Here is a 21,519-nt window from a genome sequence, read left to right as displayed (position 1 = left end):
TTAAAAGGGACATTTCATACATCCTGACATGTACTCACCAGCACCTTAAGTAGCATCCTATTGTTAGATAGTTTTAGTCAAAAGAGATAATTGTAAGCCCCCTCTGTTAGTAGGAGCCCCGCCACAACCAGCAAACATGTATGCATGTGTGTACGCTCCATGATATGTTTTGTTACAAACTCTAAAGGTCAAATAAAGCATTTTGATTCATTCAGGATGTTCTCCTTTGTTCATTGTCTAGTATTGTTTGTACTCATTACCTAAAAGAGGGCACAAAGGCTCTGATACAGAATTACTGTGCAGTGTGGTTCACTTGTCATTGGGTATTTCATCAGATAAGATGAGACTTTAAAGATTCTGGTGGTGAAATTTGATTATTGCAGCGGCAAATAGTAACAGGACAGGCCTACAGCAAAAAACAATACATTATAAACTATATAACAGAGGAGTGTGTATGACATTTGGTGAAAGATCAATAGTAATGGTAATAGTAGTAGCAGTTGTTGTGAATCAGACTTTTTCATTTAAATTCGCAGTCAGGTTCATGTAAACTGATTTTTCATAATAAAAGCATTAAAAAAAAGTTTCCTGTTATCTTCACTCGGCCATGACTTCCGGTGACACATGCTACGTCACGATCAAAACCAAAACATCTGCTGGCTGGAAGACGTCATAACGTCACAACTGCCAGGTAGCCAGCTAGCTAAAAATACAAGACACAAACTGACCACAGCATCAATCCACAAGGCAAGTGAGTCATCAAAACGGCAACTTAACAGCCACTTAACGTTTTAAAAATGACTGTGAATTCATTATGCAGCTCTCCTTGTGTGTGTGTACCTGTGTGTGTCGCATTAGCAGCCCGGCTCGGTGCTTTTAGCGTGCTAACGGTAGCAACTTTAATGTTAATGGCTAACGTTACATACAGAGAACTGGGAAAAATCTGACATAAATGGGAAATAACTGGGAGACGCTAGCGGGGTACACGCTCATATATCCACAATGTCGGATGTAAACCAAATTTAAACATACGGTTTGTAGTTTTGTCAGCCTGTTATAATGTTAGCCATGTCAACATTTGTATTATTTGCCTGTTTCCGCGGTCAGCAGAGTGTACATTGTAATAATTAATAACCTGTTAATGATAACGGGCAGTAAGGGGAACTGGTAGCATTGCTAGCGAGTTAGCTGGATGGCCTGTGCCTCTCTGACTTGTAACTACTAGTTTGAGTTAATGTTCCTGGTTCTGACAGCAGCTTGACTGAGTTCAGGACTTCAGCATCGGTCTCTGTGGCCGCTGGCTCCCTGAATGATTTGTTATTTCATCAATAAAAAAGGGAGTCTGTGACCCAGGTAATTATTTTGGGTTGTTACCCACACAGAATCAACTGCTCTGTGATCTGGTGGGCAATGGGCAGTGCTTTGTGCAGATATACACCTGGTTGACGTAGGTAAGGTTATCAGGGTCACTATACAAAGATTTATGGGCAACCTTTGACCATTTTGGCATCTAGCAACAGAACTTTGCCTGGTCCCTCATCACTGAAATCACCGCCGTTTGATGGCCAGTTTGAAAGAGTAGGTGGTCATGGAGAACATTGTGACAGCTGATCAGTCAACTAAAATCCGGTTAATATGATTCACATGATTCAAACATTGTTCCAGCCACCATTTTTGAAAAAACAGGTTGTGGGGCTGAGGGACAGGATCCAGTATCACCAGCCCCTCTACCATGTCATCAGTGATTTGTTAGTTAGAAATTGTGCAAAGATAGCATGGTGTTTATCATTTCCATATTGCAGCCATTTGGGAAAATTGGGCCTCAGTAGCCAACTTTGCAATGACCTAATGTTTCAATGCTTTCTCTACCTTGAACTCCAGAAAAATCCCTGTCGGTTCAAATACTTCCAAATGACAGAAAAGATCCCCCAGCAGTTTGTTTTACCTGTGAACAACAAGCCCATCCATTTTCATTAATAATATAAAACGTTCTCTGTGCCACATTTGGTGCTTTTATCACAACAAGCACAACAGTTGTGCTTCTCTACCCCATTAGATGCTTTGGAGTTATTAAAATAAAACAGCGCTGGGTTGGAGAAGAAGCTCACTGATAAACGTTTTTGCCAGAATTGTTGTGTGCTGTTGTGTTTATTACTGTATCTCTCTCTTTGCCCTTAGCTCAGTTTCTGCGCTGCCTGTCGGTCTTAAGCAGCAGGATAGGGAAGCAAGGCGGAGAGGCAGCTGCCGCCGGTGCAGCGAGCCTGGTGGACAAGATGGCGGAAAGCCCTGAGAAGAGTGTCTCCGTCTCCGCTCAGGAGCTGAAGGAGCAGGGCAACCGCCTCTTTCTGAGCCGCAAGTACCTGGAGGCCGCTGCCTGCTACAGCAAAGCCATCGTAAGGACTGGGTGATGGGAAGTAGGCAGGGGTGTGTGTGTTTCTGCGTCTGTCATGTGTGTTCAGCTTAACGCATGCATACACCTGGTCCTGTGTGTAGGTCAGAGGTCACCAGCCATTCCAACCAGACGCTACAGCAGCTGATTTCACTGATTAACACACCTTCAGCCAGAGAGGAGGGACTAATCAGTGAAATCAGCTGCTGAGTGTTTGGATGGAATCAAAACCTGCAGACACATGGCTCTCTATGGCACACGGTTGGAAACCATTGGTGTAGATCAGTGGTTTTCGGCCTTTTTGGCTTGTGACCCCTTAAAACGAAGTGATTCCTACTCCCGACCCTCCGTCAAAGACCAAAGAATGATTTTCCCTTTTCACTTTGTTTCATTTGATATCAGAGAAGGCCTAGAGGCTGAAAACTGTTCAGTATTTCACAAGAAAAAAGCAAAAATTTGAGAAAAAAATAGACATAATCATGAATTTGTATGATAGAAATACGTGTTTTTCTTATCCCATAAATCATCTCACGATACTGAAATTATCTTGTGACCCCCTGGGGTGTCCTGACCCCCAGGTTGAGAACCACTGATGTAGATGATGTAGGAAATGGGGGATCAACAGAAAGTAGAGCTACATATTTTCAACTGACAAATGATGCCATGTAATAAAAGTGTTGAGAGTAAATGTGTTAGGAATAAATTGTGAGCTCCTCAAGAATGTAGATCTAAATTAAAATTAAAATGCACTCCCTCTTCCTAGAGCCACAGTCCGTCTGTGCCGGCGTACTATACGAACCGGGCGCTGTGCTACGTGAAGCTGCAGCAGCACGACAAAGCCCTGGCAGACTGCCGGCACGCGCTGGAGCTGGACAGCCAGTCGGTCAAGGCCCACTTCTTCATGGGCCAGTGTCACCTGGAGATGGAGAACTACGATGAAGCCATTGGCAACCTGCAGAAAGGTGGGAAGGATCGCCTGCATTATGTCTAGTTTAACTAGTGTTTCAGTTCAGTTTGATAGAAAATTATCACTTACCAATAGGCTTGGGGCGATATCCAGAATTTAATATCGTGATGCTGTCCCGCCAAAATATTGTGATATACGATATTATCGCCGTTCCTCCGGGTTCTTTTTTTTTTTTTTTGGTAATTTATTTTTTCAAAATTACATCATTCTTCTAATTTTGATCTCACTATTCAAGCATTGGAGGAAACAAGGCCATTTGGTGTAATTTGCTCATTTCTGATATTTCCAGGAAAACGGGCTGACTGTGGAAAAGGAACCCACTTAAAATAAAAATTTCACTAGAACTTTGATTATTATTTTATTTTTTTACTATCATACCACTAGTAGATTATAGGTTTAAAAGTTTGCACAATTGTATTCTAAGCAACAGGACGACGGGGGGGGGGGGGGGGGGGGGGGGGGGGGGGGGTAATGTTTGATACTGCAGAAAATTAGATATTTGATATGATCGAACAGCGGCCCAAGCCTGCTTTCTAACAAAGAAGACAATATGGCGTTCACAAACTGCCAATATTGGTCCCTCTGTGAGCCTCCATCAGTCGAGTACTTTGGGTGTGAAAACCCATTCTAAGGTAAGATACTGTGCATACAAATATGACAAGGTGACTATTATCATTATTTCACTCTGTGTCCTGGTATTTTTCCCTGGTGCCAGATAATATTGAGAGCTGGGAAAAGAGACAGTGGATTCACGGGACAGATGATGTTGGAGGTGGACTCCTACTGAACAATAGAGACGTGCATGCCGTAAAATAAACAAGATTTACCAAAATGAATTAACTCTTTAAGCGTTCCTGTTCACAGTGGCTCAACATCACACAGTGGGCGAGTTTGGTGTTTGCTCTCATCTTGCATATTTCAGGAAGTGGAGTCACATGGTTTTTATGCTCTGGAAGTAGCTAGAGATTAGGGCTGGGCGATAATTCAATATTATCGTTTATCGTCTTTCAGTGGAATCATATCGTGATGATATGAAGATATTTTAATATCGTGACACACATTTCTGCTGTCTAAATTGATGATGACAAGCAAATTTTACATAAAAAACTCTGATAAAATGAGGTATGGTAGGAATATTATTCGAAAATTTCAGTTTTGTTTGACACCACACCTAACATTACCATTCGGTTCAATGAGATGAACATTCATTTGATTATTTAACGTGATTTTGCATACATGAACCATATCGTGATATATATTGATATTGAGAAAAATCCTTATGATTATCATGATATTGATTTCAACCATATCGCCCAGCCCTACTAGAGATGCTGAGTGATCATGTGCAAAGAAAGCAGCTACTGCACCTACACTTGGAACAATTAAATAGTAATAGGCAAGTAACAGTAACATCTAGTGCATCTTTAATTTTTTGCCAGCTTATAACCTAGCGAAGGAGCAGCGGCTGAACTTTGGCGATGACATTCCCAGCGCTCTGCGAATAGCGAAGAAGAAGCGCTGGAACAGCATGGAGGAGAAGCGGATCAACCAGGAGAACGAGCTGCACGCCTACCTCACCAAACTCATCCTCGCTGAGAAAGAGAGGTGAGCGGATGCCTCTGAAATCTTTGCTTTCTTCCCCAAATTATTGCTGTTGCTAGGGTCAGGCACTCCGTCCTTGACTCTGATCGGCCAAGGCCTGCACTGTGTTGACTGTGGTCTGCCTCTGTGTGGTCTAATCCACAGAGAGCTGGAGGGCTGCCGACAGAAACAAGAGGACAAGTCCGAGGACAGCAGGAGTCAACACAAACTCAACAAGATCCAGTCAAAACATGTAGGATTTTCACCGTGACCCTAGTCCAAACACAAAGTTTTGGCAAGCCTTGAAATGTAGTTCTCCATTGAAAACTCCACCACCCTCAGATACTCTTACACTGTTATTACATGTGTATCTGTAATGTTTGAGTTATTTTGTTGTTGGTATACTATTTGGTGTACCCACCCTCTGTCAGCCTGCCTTGACTAGTTCTACATCTGTTACTGATTTCCAAACTATTCCCAGAATGCCCTTCGATAACCTCGAGAGAACAGGCGTGACCTTGTTGTTTTGAATTAAAAGTGGGCTTATGGGCATATAAATATAGCCGGCCGTGCCCCCTTACTCAAAACACAACATGTCTTGTCGCTGCAGTGCATTCTGGTCTATCTCCTGCTCCTGTGGGTGGAGAAATTGGTCTCTCTGCCTCTTCTACGATGGATTTCTCCCTGTGTGATTGTTTTGAACGTTGAAATTGAAAGAAGCCCTCGCTCGTTGATTCTGAGGGACTGACACCAAAATCTGACGTTTACTGTTGGTGTTTTAGATCGCTGAAACATTTTCTGCTATCAAACTCAGGTGCTGGAAATATCTCAATGTGACGTCACCTCGTCTCCGTGTGGCCAGTTATTCATGGAAATACAAAAAATGTACCACCAAACAACAAAATGGACCCAGAAATGTAACAGTTTTAAAGTGTTTGTGGGTGGATTTGTCCTGTAACTATCTATTAACCGCAGTTTGTTTCAATTTTGATTGTATTATTTATTTAAAACCTACAAAACCCCTGATTTAAAAACTCCACATTTATTATTATTGTTTGCATTTATTTACATTTTTGCACTGTCTCTATAGTTTTAGATTATGTACATTACCTTTATTTTTTATCTTATTACCTCTTCTCTTTATTATCTTCTGTACTTATTTTTCCCTGGTACTGTTCTGCCAGTTGCTGCTGTGGCACCCGAATTTCCCCTCGGGGATTAATAAAGTGATATCTTATCTTATCTTAAAACTCTCCTGTCTCTTTCCTCCCACAGGACAAGTACCTTGCAGACATGGAGGAGCTGTTCTCTCAAGTAGATGAGAAGAGGAAGGTTAGTGTTTGTGACTAATGACTAACCTCTGCTCAAGTAGGTTCTTTCCTTCTTATACAGAAAGGGGAACTATGGTTTTAGAAAGGGATTCAATGATCCTGAGCATCAGTATCAGGCAAACAACCCTTGATTGGATATAGAGAAAAAGAGTGGCAATCTTATCCGTTTAAGTTAACTTATCGAGCCTAAAACATGCTGTATACGGACTTCAGTATAGTGAAACATGCTGGTAAAACTATTAAAGTAAACCAGAGTTAACGGAGGTAGTATGGAATAATTCAGCCTAGTTGTAGGATGTGGATTTCTTCTTCTGTAAGGCAAGTGAAGACTTTGATTTCACAGTTTCAGTGAGGTAAATACTGTCCTAGGGAGATTAAACTAAGCAGAGTACAGTCATACACATGGTTTATTAACAGCTGAGTAGTTATTACAGAGATGAAATTAGCCTATTACAAAACTGGAATCTGTGCGTGGTTAGTTTCCACTTATTTATTGTCTTGACATTACAGAAAAGAAGTGAGTAAAGTGAGTTTCCTCTAAAAGAAAATGCACCGGGAAACTTGAAAGACAAAGGGAATCTATTCATTGGTATTGCTGATATAGAAAAAACTAAATTAATTACTATTCACTCCAGTCTTAAAATGGATTTCAGTTTTAGTAATCGGAAGTAATTTAGGTGGACTGTCTCTTTTAAGATGAAGTTAAGATAACCAGACCCAGGTGGAACTGGCTGGTGTCTGTTTGACAGAAGCGTGAGATCCCAGACTACCTGTGTGGGAAGATCAGCTTTGAGTTGATGAGAGAGCCGTGTATCACGCCCAGCGGCATCACCTACGACCGCAAAGACATCGAGGAGCACCTGCAGGTAAACAGCGTTGGGCAAGTTACTCTTACTAACCCTAACCCTACTTATTACTCATTTAAAAAGTAATCACATTACTTTACTAATTCCTCAACAGGAGCAGTAATTAGTTACATTACTCGTTACATGACTTACATTTCGTTGGCAGTAGAGGCCCCGTGTCGGTGCCAGCGGGTTGTTTTTCCCAGAGTTTGACATTGCTGTGTTGCCGTATTAGATGATTTGAGAAATGTATGGTTGTTGTACAGAAGAGGATTAGGGCTTCAATTTGAGAATGAAGTCAGAATTCTGAGTTTAAAGTCAGAACTCAGAATTCTGACTTCATTCTCAGAATTCTGAGTTTAAAGTCAGAATTCTGAGAATAAACTCAGGATTCTGACTTTATTCTCAGAATGAAACCTTAATCATTTTCTGTACAACACACAACCATATATTATGGTTATTCTCAGAATTCTGACTTTAAACTCAGAATTCTACTTTAATCTCAGAATTCTGACTTTAATCTCAGAATTCTGATTTTAATCTCAGAATTCTGACTATTCTCAGAATTCTGACTTTATTCTCAGAATTCTGAGATTAATCTCAGAACTCAAATAGATTTTTCATGTGGCCCTAATCCTCTTCTGCAGTAATGATCTTGTCTGTGTAATGTAAATGTAAAAAATAAGCTTGTGTATGTAAGTTGTTGATGTAAGAAATTTAGTTTCATCCCCAAAATGATTTCATGTTGTTTGCTGTACCTATTAAACTGGCCACTATCCATCTGCAGCAGGAGTGTCTAAGGTCACACTCGGGGTTTTGTTATCTGATTGAATTGTCTGCTGGGCAGTGGGCTTGATATTTTTGGGAGGTGAAACAATTTATATATTCATGTCCAGCAAATGAAACATCACATTATGTGTTAAGTGTGCGTTCTTCCCTTCCAGCGAGTCGGCCATTTTGATCCAGTGACCCGCACCCCGCTGACCCAAGACCAGCTCATCCCCAACCTGGCTATGAAGGAAGTCATCGATGCTTTTATTTTGGAGAATGGCTGGGTGGAGGACTATTGAGCAGTGACATGAGATGAAACGGAGTGGAGAGAGGGAGGGAAGTCAGTCTGAGGAGAGATCGATACGATGTGGATCGAGACAAATCGGTGTGTCCAGTCACAATAGCCTTCACTTAGACTTGGTTTCCCTCTCTTGTGTTTGGTCGTTCTCTCCATCTGTCCCATTCTCCTTCCATGTTCAGGGACCAGTTAGCTGAGCACCGCAACTATCAACTATTACACGTCTTTGTGAATATTCATAATCAAGTGATGGGACTGGGGAGAGATGTCTATCTGTCCGTACAGCTCTGTGTGTCAAAGGACTTTGCATGACTGAATCACAAGCTTTGGTTGGCGGTCACCAGTTGCCCAACGGCGGATTAGTCTGATAGTGTAATGTGATCAGATTGCATGTCCGTGAGAAGTCATCAGTTGCTGGTTTCTGATATTTTAAAGTAATCCACTATTTATTACTTTTTAATTATTTCTTACTGACTAGAACGTTAAGGTCCAGATTCACTAAGATTGCGTTGTGAGGGCGAGCTGCGCATTTTTTACGCCTCAGTTGTTTGAGCTTTGAGTTTTTCTCTTATTTACTAAGAAATGCAAATCAAGTTGTGGAACAAACAAAAACTGTGGAAGCAATTATCCCCACGATCACCAATTCCAAGTGTAAATCAGCTGTAAAACTAATCCACCAAGGCTGCACCCTTACATCCCAGAGTCTCATCATAATCGGAGCGTTCTCTGATCTGGTCTGAGGTTCTAGGATGGAAAGCGCTCTTCCCTTTCTCTTTGCACAAAGTCTTTATTTCTCCTTTCAAAGGATCTTGTGTGTGCTACAATAATTTGGGGGAGTTGGTATTGCGAAGTGTTAGTGAATTGGGTGCAATCTCGATTTGCATGACCTCGCCTACAAATAAATATGTGGGCAAAATAATGTGATTTACCTATAATTTACATGCATGACCATGACCGGCACAAAGAGTTTATTTTTGGACCGCGGGTATCGGGCAGCTTTCCACTTGCTGCATACGGTTAGTGAATAGCGTTGTGATTGGGCATTCAGATTTGGGAATTTTGGTGGTAATCTGTGAAAATCTTTAGTGAATCTGGACCAAAGTATTTTAGCCTAGTTTTTAGCCAAACACACTTTACTAAAGTTAAATCACCAAAAAAGCATCTTGCACACGATCTATAAATGGTGTGAGGCCGCCCATTAAAAAGAATTCATCAGCATTTATGACAAACATTTCTACCATTAAAAAATCATATCAATCATTAATGAAGTAATCCACACTGCAGCTACAAGCATCAACAAAGTAACTACAATCAAAGTAATCTGATTATGTATATCAAGGATCATGGTTGCACCTCCTATTCATAACAACAATAATCTTAAATGGAAGTAGAGGACTAGTGCTCCTGGTCTTTTGTGTTTGCTGGCAAACTCTAAGAGGAAAACAGTGCTGCTGTCGTCACCGAGTGATGTGACACAATCATGATATAAATGTTGGTTCCTGATCCTGCTGTATAACAGAGTTCCTCTGAAGACCGTTATCTTGTCATTCAGCTGTTCAAGCTGTCTGCTCCCAGATCAGCCGCCTGCTGATGTGAACACGAGGGTTTGACCGATACGGGTTTATGAAAGCTGCTGCCAATATTTTCTTAAAGTTTGACTATTTTGATTCCAAAAAATGACAAGTATTCAGTGTTTCCCCCTTCATTTAGTTCTTGTCAGGCTGGAAAAGCCTCGACACTCCCTGGACCATGTCTGATTTTTTATAAAATGCCAATATCAGCCCAATATATTGGCTAAACAATGTATCAGTCTAATCCTAGTGGATACTGGCAAATCCCTTTTTGCCAGCTTCAGAGTTAGTGTATATACCATGTTCCTACATTATGAACTTATTCCTAATAACATGAGTAGAATACCTCCCCAAATAAGACATTATTCCCTGTTGTCTTTTCCTAGGAAACTCCAATCACAAGTTTCCTGACACTATGGTGTGTTTTTGTCATGATGATGCTCCAGAGCGAGGCCTTGTGGGTTTTGACATTCTAGAGCTCAGCTTTGGGGAAGCAGTCGTCTGATCCTGAGGATGCTCTGCTTCTGAAACGTGTTTTTCCCCAGTGTGACATTTTAATGATTTCAGGTTTAGGACCCATAACTCTGAGCATCATCTACTATTTGCACATCACCACTGCAATTTGCACAAATAATTTGAAAAAAGAGCACAATACTAATGTACAGAAAGTACAGAGTTGTGCTGTAATACAATACCAGACCAGTATCGTCCAATACAAAAAGTACAGAAAACTCCTTGATGATTAATATTCAGCGGTCGGAGCGATCCTGGTTTACTAGTTGATCTTCTAATAACCTTTAAAATTTGGACAAATGCCTTTTTTGTACCTTGTGATGCCACAAACCCCTTTACACCCGGCCCCATACATCATAATCTGGTATCAGTATTGTGGGTTAGGTGTTACAGTACTTCATTATTATTTAAAGCATCTTTCGACCCTAGGAGTTTGAAAATGTGTATTTAGCTTCATTAATATTAAAGTGCTGTATTGGGATGTGTGTGTGCCGGGGGGGGAATTACTGTGTTATTCCATGACAGTTCATGTTATCAACAGACCAATAAAAACTGAAACCCAGTCATTGCAAGTTTCTAACAAAAAGAATAACAACAAACAGAAACTTTGACAGTTTTTACTTGGGTAATTACATTTGGTTTGATCAAGACAGCAAATCCCATTTCCCTTTATTGAATTCAAAGCATAATCTATGTAACTACAGTAAAATCAACTCTTCCATGGAATGAAAAGACCAAATCTGTTATCCAGCAAAACTAAGCAAAATGGTAAATCAGTACAGAAAACAAAACAGGACTTGATGACATATAACTGTTAATAAGTCTCACATGTATTTCCATCTACAAGTGATCTTTGCATTCATCTATATTTGACATAAACAAAGAAACTCCTTAAGACACATTTTTCCCTGATGTATGATGCCTGATTTTCTCAGTAGTGAGCAGAGGGTTTGAACTTAAAACCTGAGCCTCAGCCAATCATCTCCATTTGCTTGATTGGTCATTAAAACATTAAATACACACAATAATTACAAAGCGTAGCTGCAGATTAAGATGGCAGTCTGCTCTGACACCAGTTAAACCGGCGAGGAGAGCAGAGTGAGGAATCGTCTCGGCTGGAATGTTATTTGGTCCCTGGTATTAAATTTGGAGGCTGCATCACTCCCAGACCACAAAATCACAATTTATCAGTCTCTTCCTTGATCAGCATAATCACTCATCTGGAAGATCAGATCCGGTCCCTTGTTGAGTCGGATCTGCTGCCTCCGTCCTCCTGTCCTGTCAAAGTGCGTTGGAAGAGAGGAGAGCGGATGGAGTCTCAGCCCAGGAAGGTGGAGATGAAAACACTGGTGTCCAGGTTGAGAGTGGCGTGCCACCAGCGGTCGGGGAAATACAGCAACTGTGGAGAAAGATCCACTGTTAGGAAATACTTCTTCGTGTTCCTTCCAGACTTGTTTCTGTTACTCTGGGAGGTTTAACTGTGGAGGCCATGAGGCAAGAGAGGAAGAAATCCAGGATTCTCTTGGTGGATCCAAATATCTCAGTTTGGTCTGTGTTTTTTTTCTCCCATGTTTATCTCAAGACATTGCTTACCAAAAGGTACTTTTTTTTGGCAGGATCCCCAAGTTGCCTTACTTACTACAAATTCATTCAACTTTATTTTAACAAGAGCTGGACAGGCTTTTTCTGCGGCAAAATAAGAAAAGCAAGATCAAACAATAATAAAAAGCCCATCAAAGTAACAGAAATAGTAATATTAGCAAGAATATTAAAGTAAATGACAAAAACATATTTTTGTCACAAGAGCTACAAGCAAATGTTTAACGTTTCAATCACGTCTTCCTCAGTGACCTGATCTGATGTAACCACATTCTTCAGGACCTACACACTGCAATATTACATCTCACACTGTATGAAATGTAACAGGCCTATTGAACCATACTGAATTTCACCAGGGTTTGGGCCATTCATGAATTAAATTGAGAATGCATGGTAAATTCAAATTCAACACCCAGAGTTGGAGTGTGAATGTGAATGTCACCCAGCTGTAAGGAAACAGAATGTGAATTGAATTGAAATGGCAAGAAACAGAATTGAAATCCATGAAATTCCACTTCTAAGAGAGCTTGTCTTGACCCATGAATCAAACATTATGCATCAAATAAAAGACAGTTAAATCAAATACATTCAATCATACTGTATATATTACGATAACATGTTCTGCATCAAATACCACCTGAAAGATTCCTTTAACATTTTATGATATTCAGTATTGATAATTTATAACTACATGTAATCTCAGATATGTGGTAAGAAAAAAACAAAAAAAACATGGAATTTCACTGAATTAAATTTCAATTCCTGAAATTCCAATTCAATTCCAGTTCTGCTTCCTGTAGGTTTTTTTTTTCAAATTCCAGTTCCACTTCCTCAGCTGAACTGGAGTTGGGTTCTTCTCACCTCTCCGGGCCGGATGGTGCACTCCAGCGGAGCCTCCTCCTGCGGCAGGAGGGGGTAGGTGTCTGTTACCCAGGACAGAGTGGTGCGGTTGGGGTGGAAATGAGGCTCATTCTCTGGCGGGTAGAGGAACCAGCGCTGTGTGAAGACACCCAAATTAATTAGAGTTCAGCAGACTCAACTCTAATCAGACAGCGGTTGTGAAAGCCAAACATGTGTGCTAATAAGTGTAGAATGTAGCTTGGAACATTTTGACATTTATCTCCATTAAAGACCCAATGAAATGGCATCTTTACTTCCTTGATTTGATGCATTTCCTGCTGAAACAGGATGTGGGGGCGGGACATAATGCAGGGAAGAATCATTCAGAAGTATAAACCAATGGGAGATCAGTCAGGGAGAGAAAGACTTTTATTTGATGGGAGGGTTGGAGGGGTGGGACTGCTCAAAAATCTGTGATGGTTTCATTGGTTGGAGTTTTTATTTACGCCTCCTGGTGCAGCATGAAGTCACCGTTAAAGATACTCTGTTTTCCAGGAGTGAAAGTAATGGGAGTTCATTTCATGGGGACTTTAGTATATCAGAAAAAGCTACACCGATTCCCCTTCTCCTCCCCTTCCCATGTTTTGTGTGAACCCGCTACAAGCTATTTAGTACGCAGCATGCAGAGCGAGACTTTCAGACCAAGAGATCAACATGCAGAAAGTAGAAGAAGAAGAAGCTGGCTGTTTTTTGGGTTTTTTTTTTTACCTTTCTGCCATAAATGACCTCAGAGTATCCGGGGCCGTGCCAGTGGAAGGGAACGCCTGTCCCTGGACCTGCAGGGGGAAACAGAGATAATGTGACTAGAGTTTGACCAATATGGGTTTCAGAACACCGATACTAAACATTTTTGAGTTGAAGCTGCCGATAGCCGATTCAATTTGACAGTTTTCACGCCCAAGAATTGTATTCCTGTCAGGGAGCAAAAACAAAAATTCTCTGTAAAACAATACAAGGACAGATCGCACTCGGGACGATTCAGCCGAACAGAAGAAGACTGACCTGCGATCCCAAAGCTGTGCGCTCCAGTGGTGCGAGGCAGGACATACGGCGGAGACTTGTAGTGGTCAAACAGGCTTCGCCACTCGGTGAAGTTGTTGTCCCCGAAGAAATACAGCGTGTCTGTCGAGGAGGGAAACGATGGGATCTTTTAAAGAATGATGGCAGATTGTGTATCTGGAGATATCAGAGGTGAGGACTCGAGTCAGGTGACTTGGACTGAAGTCACAATTTGAATTGCTTGAGACTTCACTTGATACTTGAAGAGAAGACTTGAGACTTTGACTTGACTTGGGTTCTGGTGACTTGGGACTTGACTCTGACTTGTACTTTGATGACTTGAAAAGGTTTCTAAAGTCTTGACTTGAGATCTTGTGTTTGTGTAAATGACTCAGATTGAAAGTGATGAGATTTGTTCCAGCAGACGACTGAATTTAAATTCTGTTTTCTGAATTTGTATGGAATGATTGAATTTATTGAAGTTGAAACTGATTATAGAAATCAAACTCATGATGCTCTTACCAAGTTTTTATCCTATTAAAACCATATTGCATTGAAAAGTCCTAGATATTTAGTTTTCTTTAAGATATTAAATTGATACTGGACTCTTGATTTGTTCTGACTTGACTTGCTGTTCTACATTTAGACTTGAGACTTGACATTAATGACATGGACTTGACTTGGTAATCTGCATTTAGATTTGAGACTTGTGCCTCAAGGCTTGAGACTGACTTGGGACTCGAGCAAACTTTACTCGGTCAAACCTCTGATAGATATAAAGGATTTCCCTGAACCAGCAGTAGAAAAGTGGTGAATCTCTCGCTATTCTTTCTCTCCTTTGTCCTTATAACAGACGACTGAACTCCGATGAAAACTTGACTCCCAAACCCTCCCAAGGCAGAAGAAGGCTTTACTCACCGCTGCCTAGAGAGTCCACAGACTGCGGCCTCAGTAATAAGTCCACATACTCTTGGAAAGGGACATCCACTGCAACACATCGATCACAGTTAATTAAGGACTGGTGTACAATGTTCAGAAATCCATGTGGGCGAGAACCGGACCTGCGTACCTTTCCTGTAAGAGAAAGTGTTCGCTGTGCTGAGCCTCACTTTCCGGCTGCCGTATTCTTCAAGTAAGCTCGACTTGGAGCACAGCAACCTGAATTTCTAGAACAAAGAGAGCGTGCGGTTTATAAAGTGTAGCAGTTTGTTCACGACCCTGTACTGTGTGCATGTTGGACGTCTTAAAGGAAAAATCCACTTTAACACTGTTAAAAAAAAGGTTAAGTCCAGAAAGTGATGTCCAATGTACTCCAGGAGTTATTTTGTGATTAGGTGTTGTAATAATATCGATATCTGAAATAATAATGCTGTAATAAAGTGTCTTATTACAGCATTATTATTTCAGATATCGATATTATTGCAACACCTAATCACAAAATAACTCCTGGAGTACATTGGACATCACAAATTGACGTCCAACAGTGTCAGAGAGTCGGAGGCTGGATTTTTCCTTTAATACAGAACAAGGACAAAGCCATTACACAAGAAATTTATCCAAATTAGACTTCCAGTGTAAACTCTCTTATGGTAACAGGATGCCGTCACACACCATGCAGTGGGATTTACCGGCGTCCTTGCTTTTGAAATTCAAATACATACCGTGTTATCAGTTAGACCTCTGAGAATGACCGGTCTTGTGTACGCATATCTGGGGATTAAAAAAACAAACATTTTATCAGCAGTGTTCAGCCAACCTTGATGTGGATCTATAGCCACAAAGATAACCACACACTGAGAAAAGGGCAACAGATCTTCAAATGGTAGTTTAAAGCTGCACCAGGCAAGATTTTTATGTAAAAATACACCGATAATTATCAGCCTGAATCTGCAACAGAGAACATTCCCACTGATTGAGATGCCGTCGATTCACCATGTGTGTCCAAATTAATTTCTGGTGTTGGTATGGTCACCGGAGCAAAATGAATCTTAAAAGGCGAAATGCAAAACTCTGCTAATCAGCAGCGAGTAAACACTCCGTCCAGAGAAAGGATTAAACGATGAGGAGAAACGATGCACTGAGAAGAAGACATTCGGGTCCGAGGAGCGCGCAGTTTGATGACATCGTGTTGCACGATTTTTGGGTAATCAAGTCCTTCAGCCTTTCAAAAATTCAAAGATCGTTATCTTCCGCCACCACTTGGGGCCGCCAAAGTGCAAAGCTGGCTAATGCAGCTTTAAAATTTTAAAGTAAACGATTATAGGCAACAGAAATGTGAGAAATTAGCAGCTTATAAAACCACACACAGCTACATATAATTCACAAATAAGTTATCAGTGGTAGAAAGAGTACTAGAATGTCCTACTCAAGGAGAAGTACTGCCACTTTGCTGATATTTTACTTAAGTAGAAGTAAAAGTACTGGTGTAAAAATCGACTTAAGTAAAAGCAAAAAGCAGCTCATTTAAAATGAACTCAAGAGTAAAAGTTACTGAGTTCCTTTTTAGAAAAGACAACGTTGTTAGCTGAGATCTTTTCCATGTGATTCTAAAAGGAGAGAGGACAGAGTTCAAACTAGAGTCTTTTAAATTTTAAAACGTGTAAATTACTAAATAAAGTGCACAGACAAAGTAAAGTCAGATTCCTCTTCTCACTGTGAATGGCTTCACTTTTTGCCAATTTACACTGATCCAGTTTCTGTTGCTTATGGCGACACAAAATCTGTTCTGTAATGGATGGGATTTAAAATGCAGCAAAGTACAATACTTAAAGTCGAGATGAAACGGCATTTCGAGAGTATCTAACTTCCGTATCGTGACGTATTTCCGAGTGAAACAGGAAAGACAGGCGGGACGTAACGTTGGGAGGAATTTGATTTGAACGTTGAAAAGTGGGCGTGTCATAACACCCGAAGACACACCGAAGTACCGTGCTGCTGCTAGCTAGCTAACTAATGAATCTTAGCCTCTTAGCTCTGTGCGCTAAAAGTTGAAGATTGATTGATGGGTGGATGTCATGATATTATTGGTTGAAATTAGTTACGGGCATGCTTACTTAAGCACAAGGCATATTTTGTTTTACAGGAAGAAAACATGATTGAATTTTGATATAAGAATACAATGAAATTGATTTTTGGTATTTTTTTTGGCATATATTGTTAAATAGGTGCACAGTATGACCGGGGATGTGATCTAAAAGGGTTAAAAAGGCATTTTTCATTTCATCTCGTCTTTAAGTAAAAACATACTTAAGTAAAAGTAAAATTAGTTTTATTAATTAAAAACACTCAAAAAAGTACAAGTACACAAAAAAACTACTGAATTACAGTAACATGAGTAAATGTAATTAGTTACTTTTTAGTGACAGTATCACCTTACTGTAGCTGCTCCTGGAGAATAAACTCTTCAACTTATTGGACATACTTACCGTTCGATGAACTGTCGGTGTGAGAGCGAGGCGGCATCCAAGATATCTATGTTGCACGGACCTTCATCATGCAACCTGTAGTCTGAGTTCGATGACCTGAACATAAGATGTAGATATTCACATGAGAACAAAACATTAGCTCACTTTTTGCTGCCTTTCGTAGTCTTTTTTTATTTCCCATCTCATCATGATGTGATCACAATGCAAACAAAGCAAATGCATTGAACCTCGTACATATTTGGATAGTGGAATATCCTTTGCTGCTTTGGCTCCATGCACTTATTAATGAGGATGGTATTCTCCATTTTTTAAAATTATTTTAGCTGTTTTTATTTGTTTGTATTTTTTATCATTTCATTTTAATTATTTCATTCTTAATTGTTTTTGTTTATTCTTTCACATTAAGAGTATTTTAGAGCCAAGCAAGTGCAGCAACAGTCGCAGCTGAATACTCATAGGAGATATATTGAAATTTGAAAAAGCTAGAGTGAAAGCCTGACAAAATATCACAATTCTGGTGATATTTATGGATTTATGGATGAATTCACAATATTTGAGTACATGTGACTAATGAATATAATCTTAACTTGTCCAAATATTTTTCACACCCCTGAATCACGGGGGCCACGTGCAAAAGGGGCTGCAGTTTTTCTGTTAATTAGATATAACTGAAAATAGAATTTCACATCCGAGGTGTGTGGAGCCAAAAGCCATTGCCAACAAGTGACTGGACTGTTAAGGACATGTATTAGCCTTAGGATGCCTGGTATTATGAGATATTCTATTTATGACAACAGTAATTCAAGTGTTAATGTAGTTATTAATATCATTTTAATTGTGCTGCATGGTTGAGAGCCTCCACTGAGCCTACAGCACTGGATGTACTGTAAACCATATAGTGACTGTCAGTGGATGCCAAATTTCTCACAGCTAGTGGTTATCCTACAATGCAGTGGTTCCCAAACGGTGGTCCTGGGACCACTATGGGTCCCACAGCAAAATGAGGAATTATTAATTTCACTATTATCTCACTCCCTTGACTTTACCACAATGACAGAATGTATAAAGATGACTATTTTGTTAAGTTTCCCTGTCCTAACTGCAGTTACAGTAGGTTACCTCACCACCTACAGCACTGGTGTCCATCCATGTGCCATCAAGACCCATGTGTGTCTGCAGGCTTTCATTCATCCAAACACTACACCGGCTGATTTTAATCATTAACACACCTTCAGCCAGAGAGGAGGAACCAGTCAGTGAACTCAGTTGCTGTAGTGTTTGGGTGGAACAAAAACCTGCATACACATGGCTCTCGATGGCAGATGGTTGATATGGACAGTTATTTAATTCTGTATTAAGTCATATCTAACAACAAAAACTTTCTCAGATGGGCTAGTGTAAAATCTTACCAAATGGGAGTTATGATCCAATGCGTATCTATTTGGGTGGTCTTCGATATGAAAAAGTTTAATAAACCTCGCCACAATACTTTCCCCTTCTCTCGCTGGGAGAGAAGTTCACGCCAAACTCTCTCCAAAAATCTCGCAGTTTAACGTGTCCTTACATATCGGCAAGGTATATACCTCATAAAACATGACCTAAATCCTTTTTCTAAATATCTAGGAGCCACTCTTCAATTCGGCGGACATATAATCCAGCAAGCAGCACTTCATTATAATAAAATTTCAATTTTCTAATTGCTCCACACTGGGGCTCTATAGCGCCCACCGCGGTATATTTTGGTGGGAAAAGACTGCGAATAGCAGGAAACCCAGTTCTAAAATTTTAGAAGTTATTGAAATAAGTGCTGCTTTCTATATTGGATGCATGCCGTATTGAAGATAGGTTTCTATTTGTTCGTTATTGATCATAAGTTATATTCTACGTGATGTGTAATTTTGCTAGTAGTCACAGAGACATTACATTGCCAGAGTTTTAAAAGGAGTTTGGCGTTATCCTCATACAAGAGAGCAGCAGGTATCTGAGCTAGGGAACCCCTGCTAAAATGCACAGCAGAACCGGCAAAATGGAGATCCCAAACATATGCTAATGGTTGCTAGCTTACAAACATATCTCTGCTTAGTCCAGATGTAAAGTTACAGCTGTCAAGATGCTCAATTCAGACAGATTGAGACTCACCAGCCGCCTCCGTCATCTACCAACACCTCTGCCTTCTGTACAGCGAGCCATAACAAAAGAAACTGTATGAATATATGTAATAACGCTTTATATTCCATTCAAAATCGTATAACCGTCAATTTAATTGTAATTTAATTCAGGAGAAAAATGTAGTTAATTCCAATGAAATGCAAAGCTCCTTGAATGCTTCCCCATACAGCATCAAGTGTCGTCTTCTTCCTGTAAAAGGACCAATCAGAAACGACCACATTAATCCGACCTGCCTGCTTATCGTGCTGCGTTCACATACCGTGGGGAAATAACAATTGAACATACAATATAGCCTATCCGACTGAGAAGTAGTAAAATTACTGCTGTCAAAACCACTTAAGAAAATGTAAAATGTACACTAAAGTGACTGAGTGACTTAAGAGAACAGACATTGAGATCTTTCCCATGCAATGCAGAAAGGACAGAGTTCAAACTAAATTCTTGTAGTTAAAAAAAAAAAAAAAAACTTTACAAAATTAAGTGCATAAACAAAGTAAAGGGTGAATCAACAACAATTTAGCAGACGTGTTTACAGTGGTTTCTGTACAGATCATCCCTTTTTACTCTCCAACTGACTTTCCCTCACTCCTCATAAATTGTCCAGTTTCTGATGCAATGCTGATGGAGAGCCTCCAACATTTGCAGTCTGTAACAAATGCAATTTAAAATGTTGTGAAGTGTAATGCATTAGTCAAAGTAAGATAGTAAAATTACTGATTTCAAAAAATACTCAAAAAGTACAAGTACACAAAAAAGCTACTCAATTACAGTACTGTCACCACAAGTGCTGTAGGCTGACTTTGGGCCAAGCTACAAAATTGGTAAAATAATTTCATTAACAGTTTGATTATGAACAAAATATAGTAAAGCCTAGCCTTCTTTATACTTTGAAATGATTAATTAAAAAGTTTCTTTTATAGGCCCACTTGATGCCTGTTAAAGGTACAAACAGGCCTACAAAAGGGTTGAAACAAATGTTTATGTAATGAGAAAAATGGAAAAATGAGACATAACTAAAACAAATGCTTCCACCCATATTTCAGAATGTTGACTTTCAAATTAATTGGTTAGAATGCAGCTAAATGAAAGAAGAATGAAAATATAACTTCTTAAAAAATAAAAAGTGGTCCCTTGACTCAGTTTGCCCCAGGGTGGAGGTGAGTTGATCCTAGCAAGTGGGTAAGTTGAGCCACTTGGGGGCAAACTGAGCCACTGAATTATTAATGTTGGAGTCTGGATATTTATTTATTTTGGCTTTATTTTTTTAATTGTTTTTCTCATAACATTAATAGTGAACTAGAGCAGTAGTAAAATGTTCTTGCATGTTATTTTGCAAACTAACCTGAGTTAAATGTGACATTACTTGACAATACAAGTAACATTACTTGAAAAGTCTTGAAATTAAAAGATTTGAAGCCAATTTGGGTTTTTTTAAATTGACATTGCTGCAAAACAAACTACAATCCAACAGCAACAAATAGGCTTTGTGTACACTCTAAGCTATTAAACATCCATTTCAATATTCCCCAACAACTCAATATTCCATGACTTAACATTTTTTATTGAACAGAGTCCTATAATAAAGGCTATAGTGGCTACTTGTTGGAATTAAACATGTTAAAACCACACAGGCAACACAAACTAGACTTATGAACATGGAAACAAAATATAACAGAGACTGTGATAGAATGTTTACAACCTCGTCTGTCTACTTAATTCTTGCACAGCTCCTGGCTGTGAAGCCACACCTGCTCAATATCCCATCTGTCCAGGCTGCAGGGAAAAATACAAAATCCAACTCTACTCTCGCACTGATTCAGTTAAGGGCCACACATTCCCATGACACCTTAATTGAATCAGATGTGCAAGAGTACAGTTGGAGCTAAAAGGTCTATAGTGTTCAAGATAGAAAACAAATAAATACATTGTTTAGTTATTCCTTAAAATATGGTTAATATCAGAAAATCAACAAGGTGGGAACAACTGGCCCAATTTATCCCTTGGCTTTTGGGTCAACTTACCCCACAGCCACCTTTTTGAAAAATAAGTGGTCTACACACTAGTTCCCTGCTAACCCTTTTGCCAATTCATGAGGTTTTAGTCCTTGGTAATCAGTGTTGGGGAAAGTTATTTTTGAAACTAACTAGTTACTTTACTTCGT

General features: G+C 39.8%; 2 protein-coding genes across 3 annotated transcripts; one reads left to right on the top strand and one right to left on the bottom strand.

Annotated features, from left to right (window-relative positions):
* The first annotated feature begins 665 nt into the window (after positions 1-665).
* On the top strand, positions 666-10,828 carry LOC139908007 (E3 ubiquitin-protein ligase CHIP-like). Of its 2 annotated transcripts, none has more exons than XM_078284410.1 (8): positions 666-747; positions 2,179-2,393; positions 3,153-3,351; positions 4,796-4,961; positions 5,103-5,190; positions 6,213-6,269; positions 7,018-7,134; positions 8,058-10,828. In XM_078284410.1, the coding sequence occupies exons 2-8, from the start codon at positions 2,274-2,276 to the stop codon at positions 8,181-8,183; spliced, it is 873 nt and encodes a 290-aa protein (XP_078140536.1). In that variant the 5' UTR covers positions 666-747; positions 2,179-2,273; the 3' UTR covers positions 8,184-10,828. The 2 variants fall into 2 exon arrangements, with proteins under 2 accessions (XP_078140536.1, XP_071750669.1); XM_071894568.2 differs by having other exon boundaries at positions 672-751.
* Positions 10,829-10,951: 123 nt separating this feature from the next.
* jmjd8 (jumonji domain containing 8) lies at positions 10,952-19,542 on the bottom strand. Its single transcript, XM_071894543.2, has 9 exons — positions 19,329-19,542; positions 17,190-17,285; positions 15,426-15,474; positions 14,834-14,930; positions 14,683-14,751; positions 13,768-13,887; positions 13,474-13,541; positions 12,727-12,861; positions 10,952-11,665 (listed from the first exon to the last, which is right to left on the bottom strand). The coding sequence occupies exons 1-9, from the start codon at positions 19,424-19,426 to the stop codon at positions 11,585-11,587; spliced, it is 813 nt and encodes a 270-aa protein (XP_071750644.1). The 5' UTR covers positions 19,427-19,542; the 3' UTR covers positions 10,952-11,584.
* Between the last annotated feature and the right edge of the window lie 1,977 nt (positions 19,543-21,519).

Source organism: Centroberyx gerrardi, chromosome 7 (assembly GCF_048128805.1).
Source record: "Centroberyx gerrardi isolate f3 chromosome 7, fCenGer3.hap1.cur.20231027, whole genome shotgun sequence".
NCBI lineage: Eukaryota > Metazoa > Chordata > Actinopteri > Beryciformes > Berycidae > Centroberyx > Centroberyx gerrardi.
The sequence above is the reverse complement of the archived record's forward strand: the minus strand, read 5'-3'. Positions and strand labels throughout refer to the sequence as shown.

What these genes read in the sequence shown, in the direction of transcription:
- LOC139908007 (XM_078284410.1), top strand. Translation starts at nt 2,274, where the DNA reads ATGGCGGAAAGCCCTGAGAAGAGTGTCTCCGTCTCCGCTCAGGAGCTG. An exon ending in CCTGCTACAGCAAAGCCATC is followed by an intron (nt 2,394 to 3,152) that starts GTAAGGACTGGG and finishes CCCTCTTCCTAG; the next exon opens with AGCCACAGTCCGTCTGTGCC. An exon ending in ATCCTCGCTGAGAAAGAGAG is followed by an intron (nt 4,962 to 5,102) that starts GTGAGCGGATGC and finishes TCTAATCCACAG; the next exon opens with AGAGCTGGAGGGCTGCCGAC.
- jmjd8 (XM_071894543.2), bottom strand. Translation starts at nt 19,426, where the DNA reads ATGGAATATAAAGCGTTATTACATATATTCATACAGTTTCTTTTGTTA. An exon ending in CACCGACAGTTCATCGAACG is followed by an intron (nt 15,475 to 17,189) that starts GTAAGTATGTCC and finishes TTTAATCCCCAG; the next exon opens with ATATGCGTACACAAGACCGG. An exon ending in TGTGGACTCTCTAGGCAGCG is followed by an intron (nt 13,888 to 14,682) that starts GTGAGTAAAGCC and finishes CCTCCTCGACAG; the next exon opens with ACACGCTGTATTTCTTCGGG.